General features: G+C 30.4%; 2 protein-coding genes across 2 annotated transcripts; one reads left to right on the top strand and one right to left on the bottom strand.

Annotated features, from left to right (window-relative positions):
* Positions 1-397: 397 nt before the first annotated feature.
* On the top strand, positions 398-2,208 carry LOC119605815 (ras-related protein Rab-14). Its single transcript, XM_037959130.1, has 2 exons — positions 398-911; positions 981-2,208. The coding sequence occupies exons 1-2, from the start codon at positions 732-734 to the stop codon at positions 1,452-1,454; spliced, it is 654 nt and encodes a 217-aa protein (XP_037815058.1). The 5' UTR covers positions 398-731; the 3' UTR covers positions 1,455-2,208.
* A 3,102-nt stretch (positions 2,209-5,310) lies between these two features.
* Positions 5,311-6,547, bottom strand: LOC119605817 (vesicle transport through interaction with t-SNAREs homolog 1A). The gene has a single exon (XM_037959132.1). It carries the CDS (start codon positions 6,418-6,420, stop codon positions 5,737-5,739), a length of 684 nt encoding a protein of 227 aa, XP_037815060.1. The 5' UTR covers positions 6,421-6,547; the 3' UTR covers positions 5,311-5,736.
* Between the last annotated feature and the right edge of the window lie 1,245 nt (positions 6,548-7,792).

Raw genomic sequence — 7,792 nt, 5'->3', positions numbered from 1 at the left:
ATGCAAAAATTTTTAGAAACTGATTTTCTGCAAGATGTTTTATATGGAGGATAGGGTCAAATATAAGCCGATTCTCGTAAAACTTGGAGAAAGGATTTGTTTTTAATTTTTAAGAATTTTTTATCCATCCCTGCATAATTTCTCACACAACTTTTGTGCTTGCTCTGTTTTGTTGTTATAAACAATATATTTGCTTCCAAAATCTCACTTTCTGATCTCTCGGATTCCGTTTTTATTTAAAATCGTTGAAAATTTAAAAACTAAACGTAGTTGAAAACTTAGCCGGCTTACAGTAGATTTTAAGCCGCCGCCGACATATTTTGTGTCAGTCGCCGCCGTTAATATTTGTCGTCGCAGGGCTCTGGTGGTATTAGCATCCCAGCAAAAAATTTTGCAGTAGTGCAAAGTGAATGCAAGTTTCATGACTTCTTTAATAACAGTGCTAACACAACTCATTCTAAATGCCTTCCTAAATTCGAAATTCTCGCATAAACACATGATCCCTAATGACACGCTAATGTTATTAAAATCATGCATGTTTCACCTAAATCGAACCACTTCGTCATCACTTGCACTCTTTGTCATGTAACTTTTTGCTGGGATCCTTTGGAAACCACCTAAATATTCGGTGTATTATTAATTTATTTTTCCCACACACAAATCGCGAAAAATAATTAAAATTATTTATTAAATCAATAAGTAAAGTTATTGGCTTTAAACAAGAGAATATTATGGCCAAAGTAAGAATACCCAAACAGAAGGTAATATTGTGCGGTGATTATGGAGTTGGCAAAAGTTCTTTGTTTCGACGTTTTACCAATAATACATTTGTGACGGACACCGACCGCAAGTCTACATTGGGTTTAGACCATATTGACAAAGATTATCGCATAGATGACAAACAAATAAAGGTAAGAGCTTAAAGAGGTGGAAGTAAAATCATATTTTATATGAAATGGGGTTTGTTTTCTTTAAAACAGTTACAATTGTGGGATACTGGCGGTATGGAAAGGGTGGCCTCGGTTACCTCTTCCTATTACAAATTTGCCGAGGGAGCTATTTTGGTGTTTGCCTTAGATAGTGCCGCCTCTTTTCACTCTTTGTCACAGCATCTATTGGACATAGTGACGTATGCAGAAAATGCTAAAATTTTCATTTGTGGCAATAAGTCTGACCTGGAGGGACGGGAGCCTGAAGTCACCGATGCTGAGGTAGAGGCATTTTGTGAACAGTGTCATACACTTATAAGTGCCACTTATAAGACATCTTGTAAAACCGGCGAGGGCATAGAGGAAATGTTTGAGGATATTTCCCGTTTACTAGTAGAAGCGAATCGTTCAAAAATGGATTTACAGGCCAGCATGGAACAGCATGGTTTTCAAATCGTAGCCGGCCAAGTGGAACTAATGGACGGTGTTGATGAGGGCGAGGAAGCCTCTAGTTGTGTTTGCTAGCAAATGGCCGAACTGGAGTTCGGTTAAGGAGCCAGTGCCAAGTATAATTGATATAAGGGTGGTTGGGGTTTGTAATTTAGCAACCCCAGGAGGGTGGTACTTTTGTAAAGGTATTACTCATATTCATAAGAGGTCTCAATTTGTCATTCTAATACGATTTCATTTAACAGTTTTGTAAAAGCTTTAATTTATAATTTATATTAACTTAATATAGGTTTATTAATCATCACATATTATTAAAAAAGAATCAAATATTTATAACTTTTATATTCATATAAAGAAAGAAAATCATTATTGTTATTATCCGACCTAACAGACTTGCTAATCCAAATGATTGAAATTTCGCAATTACATATTATTAAAATTCTAAATTTTTTAATTCTGTTTCAAAACTGTATTTCGGAAATTTGTATATCAAAATTTAGCCATTATATTTTGAAATTCTTATTTGCATTTTAAAACATAATTTTAAATTCGAGTTAAATTTTTTAATAATTCAAAATTGCTTCCACTTTTGATCGGAATGAAATTCTGTTATTAGGCAGGTATATATAAAAAACGTCCATTAATCATGAATTTTGAAAAAAAAACTAATAACATTTAAAAAAAATCAATATTTGTAAACTTAAGATTTCGATAGTAGAAAGCCCGGCTTAAAATGTAGATAAAGTAGTGCTGCTTTATATTTAAGTTCAATAAACTACAACAACACAGGATGGTTTAAAAACCCTTTTTATCTCATTTAAAAAAAAAACATCGAAATATCAAAACCATTTTTGTCATAAACAGCATTTTTTATCTAAATAGTTTTAAGGTGACTAAACTAACAAAAATGATTACTTAAGAACAAATTATAATTAACAAAATACTAAATATAAATTTTACTAATATGATTTTAAAGAAAGACAAATTTCTTTAAAATTAACAAATATCAAAAAAAAAAAAAAAAAAAAAAACAAAATTGTGACATTTTCCCAACTACTGTCGAATAATGAATAAAGTTTTAAAAGAAAAACCAAATATTAATTGCAGTTTTTAATTTTGTAATAATTCTACAACTAATTAAAGAACCAGGAGACTAATTATGACATTCGAAAGAGATCGGAATTCCTACTAATTTTCTTTAAATTGTATTGAAGTTTCGATCGTTTTCGAATGCCAGAACTTGCTTCCCCCTAGAGACAAATTAATACAACTGTTCGATATCTTTATTGTAAACTCCATCGAAATCCATGTTTAAAATAAATTTTTATTACAAATTGGAGAAATATTCGAAGTTATCAAAATATCACCCTAGTTTAGTTCTTTTTCAGTTTAAGATCGTTTCAAGTTCATTTATATTTCAGTTCTAGTTCTGTTTTACTTCCGTTTCAGTTCAGTTCTAGTTACATTCTAATTCAGTTCTAGCTCAGCTTACTTCAGTTCCAGTTCAGTTTTCTATCAGTCGTAGTTCTGTTCTAATTCGATTCTAACCCCCATTATCTCAATATCTGGTTATATTTTATCGTAAGGTTAAATTGACAGTTTTCATACAAAAATTATTTTAACCGGCAGAATATCTAGTCCTAGTACATTCCTAGCTCAGTTCTAGTTCAGTTCTAAGTCAGTTATATATAAGTTTTAGATCAGTTCTAGATCATTTCTAATTCCATCCTAGTTAAGTTTCCGTTCAAGATAAGTTCATTTCCAGCTCAGTTCTGTACTCAGTTCTAGTGCACAAATAAAACTCAGTTCTTGATCAATTTTAATTAACTCCCTGCTCAACTTTAGTTCTGTTCTAGATCATTTCTAGTTATGTTATTGTTTAGTTCCAGTTCAGTTCTAGTCTACTTCTAATTTATTCTTACTTCATTTTATTTCATTACAGAAATAATACTCTGTTCTTGATCACTTTTAGTTAATTTCCTGCTCAACTCTAGTTCAGTTCAGTTCTAGATCATTTCTAGTTCAATTCAAGTTCAGGTATTGTTCAGTTCTAGATAATTTCTAATTCAGTGAAAGTTTAGTTCTAGTTCATTTCAAGTTCAGTTCTAGTTCAATTCAATTCAGTTCTTGTTCAGTTCAAGTTCAGTTATAGTTCAATTCTAGTTCAGTTCTAGTTCAGTTATAGTTCAGTTCTAGTTCAGTTCTAGTTCAGTTCGAGTTCAGTTCTAGTTCATTTCTAGTTCAGTTCTAGTTCATTTCTAGTTCAGTTCTAGTTCAGTTCTAGTTCAGTTCTAGTGCAGTTCTAGTTCAGTTCTAGTTCAGTTCTAGTTCAGTTCTAGTTCAGTTTTAGTTCAGTTCTAGTTCAGTTCTAGTTCAGTTTTAGTTCAGTTCTAGTTCAGTTCTAGTTCAGTTCTAGTTCAGTTCTAGTGCAGTTCTAGTTCAGTTCTAGTTCAGTTCTAGTTCAGTTTTAGTTCAGTTCTAGTTCAGTTCTAGTTCAGTTCTATTTCACTTCTAGTTCAGTTCTATCATAGTTCTAGTAATGTTCATTCTCACTACCAGTACTAGTTCAGTTCTGGTTTATTTCTAGATCAGTTTTACTTAAATTCTAGTTCAGTTCTAGTTACATTCTAATTCAGTTCTAGCTCAGCTTACTTCAGTTCCAGTTCAGTTTTCTATCAGTCGTAGTTCTGTTCTAATTCGATTCTAACCCCCATTATCTCAATATCTGGTTATATTTTATCGTAAGGTTAAATTGACAGTTTTCATACAAAAATTATTTTAACCGGCAGAATATCTATAACCGGAGTTGGTGTTAACGGGGGTAAGGCAGTTTTCTTTCTGTCCTTTCTTTCAGTTCTTGTTCAAGTTCAGTTCTAGTTCAATTCTAGTTCAGTTCTAGTTCAGTTATAGTTCAGTGCTAGTTCAGTTCTAGTTCAGTTCGAGTTCAGTTCTAGTTCATTTCTAGTTCAGTTCTAGTTCAGTTCTAGTTCATTTCTAGTTCAGTTCTAGTTCAGTTCTAGTGCAGTTCTAGTTCAGTTCTAGTTCAGTTCTAGTTCAGTTATAGTTCAGTGCTAGTTCAGTTCTAGTTCAGTTCGAGTTCAGTTCTAGTTCATTTCTAGTTCAGTTCTAGTTCAGTTCTAGTTCATTTCTAGTTCAGTTCTAGTTCAGTTCTAGTGCAGTTCTAGTTCAGTTTTAGTTCAGTTCTAGTTCAGTTCTAGTTCAGTTCTAGTTCAGTTCTAGTTCAGTTCTAGTTCAGTTTTAGTTCAGTTCTAGTTCAGTTCTAGTTCAGTTCTAGTGCAGTTCTAGTTCAGTTCTAGTTCAGTTCTAGTTCAGTTTTAGTTCAGTTCTAGTTCAGTTCTAGTTCAGTTCTAGTTCAGTTCTATTTCACTTCTAGTTCAGTTCTATCATAGTTCTAGTAATGTTCATTCTCAGTACCAGTACTAGTTCAGTTCTGGTTTATTTCTAGATCAGTTTTACTTAAATTCTAGTTCAGTTCTAGTTTTATTCAAGTTCTTGTTTAGACTTATTCCAGTTCATGTTGATGTTGAATGTGCAAGCCATAAATGGCCAATAATATTAGATGAATAGTATGAAATAAAAGGAAATACATACAAATATGTAATATGATTTTTATTAATTTGTATGTATACATTTTTACACAGTTTTTATTAAATAACTTCAAAAATCGTTCCATATTTGTTGAGAACTTTTTTAGTACCAATTTATAACCTTATCAAGTATTTATGAAACAATTTTTGTAATAAAATTTTGTTTCACAAACCTTTGTTAAAATTAAAAATGTATTAATTAAATTTAAATTAAAGAGGATTAAATTTTAATAATAAAATAAACAATTTTAATTATCGGTATTAAATTTATTGTATTAGGGGCAAGTAAATACTTAAATATAAAAATTTTTTCTAGGTTTACCAATAAATTTATATGAAAAATACATTAACAAAAAAAAAAAAAAAACATATACGACTTTTGGTATGTCCTCACCGTAAACAGATTTTAGCCAATAATTCTTAGTCTTAATCAGATGAATTTTATTACTTAAAATCTTTGAAAAATACTAAATAATGTTAACATACAAATAAATGAACATTTTAATTAATATATTAGTTTATAAAGCAATTTAACTCATGTTTTTCTTCTCACACTATATATACGGTTAGTATCAATGAATAACATTAGTATATTTAAATATTTAGTTATATGCATATTAAAATTAAATTACGGGGAATGAATATTTCTCGTTTTGTTTATCCAAAACTAATTTTTAACAAAATAATATAAAATGTTTAATTTTAACAATACAATCAATGTACATACACTATTAATTTTCTATTATACTTTAAGATGTAGTCGACGACGAAGTAAATGTAAAATATAGACTTATAACTACACCAATAACAAAAAATCCACCCACCACATACAAGACGGCCTTTTCTCTTAAAGCCCTTAATAACATAGTATTCAAAGTTCTTGATGCTCGTCCCAATTCAGCATTAGTTTCTCTTAAACGTCCTCGTGCATTCTGTATAGTCTCCCTTTGATGATGCAAATCACTCAAAACCTGTGCGCCCAATGTTTCGGTTTCGACGATTACACGATATCCTTCCTGCAGGCGATTACCAGTTCTTTCTATAGTCTCGGAATTTTCCAACAGTCTTTGTCTCTGATCATTACTTATGGCCACATCCTCATAGTCATCATAGTCTCCAGCAGCAGCTTGTAGGTCTAAGGTTGTGTGTTTCTTCTTACCCGCCTCTTTCGCTTTTGAGTATTCCGTTTGTAAACGTTTCAATTCCACTTGGGCACAATTTAATTTATTAGTGGCTGTTGTTCTTTGTGCTGGATTGAGGTCTCTGATCTCAAGACCCATTTGTTCCAACAGTTCTTGGGCTTCTGTTAAGCTGGCATCGATTTTTGCACACAATTCTCTGCGTTCATTTGTTAGAGTCAATCTACCAATTTGACTGGTGATTTCTGCAATTAATGCTGCATATTGCTGCTCGTAGTTCTCCAACAGCGTCATTGGTAATTTTTTATCTTTTTTTTACTTTTTTTGGTTCTGAAAAGTAATTATTTATTGCAGAAATATGTTACTTTCTGAAAATTTTCTATACTTTTGTTTATTTTTCTAATTTTTTTGTTGTAACAGCTGTTTGCTTTTGAAAAGAGAATGTCAAAAACTAGAAAAACATCAACAGCTGAAAATCGCTGTAATAAAAACGCTTGGTTCAAATTGCGGTTGATTTGTGAATCGGGTCGAAAATGGTATTTAATCGATATCTCAACTTATGTTCAAACAAATGAAAGACAATTTATTTGAAAAAATCTAAGTATTTTTACAAATCCAGTAGGAAAGCATTATCGCACATGTCCGACCATATGAGTATATTTTCAAAATTATAAAAAAATCCGATGTATTTAATCAATTATGGGGTGAAATATGGGTCGATCCTAACAAAATTTAAAGGAGGGATTTATTTTTATTCTTTAAGTAATTTTTATGGGGTCTATGGTCAAATGAGGGTCGATTATTACAAAAATTGGTAGTATCATTTACGCTTATATAAAATTTAGTTGTGCGGATTTCTTAAAAGATACTAGTATATTATGAGCTAAAAAGCATTAATCGGATGATCCAGTTGTTTGTAGGTTAGGTGAAATAAAACACCAAATTATTACAACATTTACCAAAATATGAAATTTTTTTATAAAAAAATTTAGTCAAATGTCTCATATCGCATAATATGGCCAACTTAATGATATGTATTATAATATGTGGTCTTTCACAGACCGATTCTCATGAAATTTTGTATAAGGGAATTTAATAATTACGTATTGGTCATGCAAATACATGTTTGTAGTCAATAATTCCAAATAAATTTTAACTATTTTTCGTTTTCGAATCAAAGAATTTGCTACAAAATAGCATCGATTTTTTTTGCATATTTTGTTATAAATTTTGCTTTAAAATGCATATACATATATTTTTTTTTGCATATTTTTGAATTTTTCTAATACAAATTGTGTTTTGTTTTCTTGATATTAAATATTTTTCAGGGACTGTAAATAACTGTTATTCTGAAATTTTTAACCCAAAAAATCTCTATGTTGGAGTCAACGTAGACCTATACTATTATATACCAATATACTCGTATTGCTGTACTTTATCAGAATATATGATTTAAAAAAAACGATCTTTGCTCCACAAATAACAGTTATTTTTTAACGGAAAAATAAAAGTCTGATTGAAACAGTTAAAAAATGAGTTTTATTTTTCCGTCATAAAATAAGAATTATTTGAGGAGTTTTATTTTTTCCATCAGAAAATAAAACTCATTTGTTTTCCCCGTCAAAAAATCAAACAATATTTTTATATATTTTTTCTGTATCCTATT

This window comes from Lucilia sericata, unplaced genomic scaffold (assembly GCF_015586225.1).
Source record: "Lucilia sericata isolate MDLA Ls3-8-SP2 unplaced genomic scaffold, ASM1558622v1 Contig000522F_arrow, whole genome shotgun sequence".
NCBI classification, from domain to species: domain Eukaryota; kingdom Metazoa; phylum Arthropoda; class Insecta; order Diptera; family Calliphoridae; genus Lucilia; species Lucilia sericata.
The sequence above is the reverse complement of the archived record's forward strand: the minus strand, read 5'-3'. Positions and strand labels throughout refer to the sequence as shown.

What these genes read in the sequence shown, in the direction of transcription:
- LOC119605817 (XM_037959132.1), bottom strand. Translation starts at nt 6,420, where the DNA reads ATGACGCTGTTGGAGAACTACGAGCAGCAATATGCAGCATTAATTGCA.
- LOC119605815 (XM_037959130.1), top strand. Translation starts at nt 732, where the DNA reads ATGGCCAAAGTAAGAATACCCAAACAGAAGGTAATATTGTGCGGTGAT. An exon ending in TAGATGACAAACAAATAAAG is followed by an intron (nt 912 to 980) that starts GTAAGAGCTTAA and finishes TCTTTAAAACAG; the next exon opens with TTACAATTGTGGGATACTGG.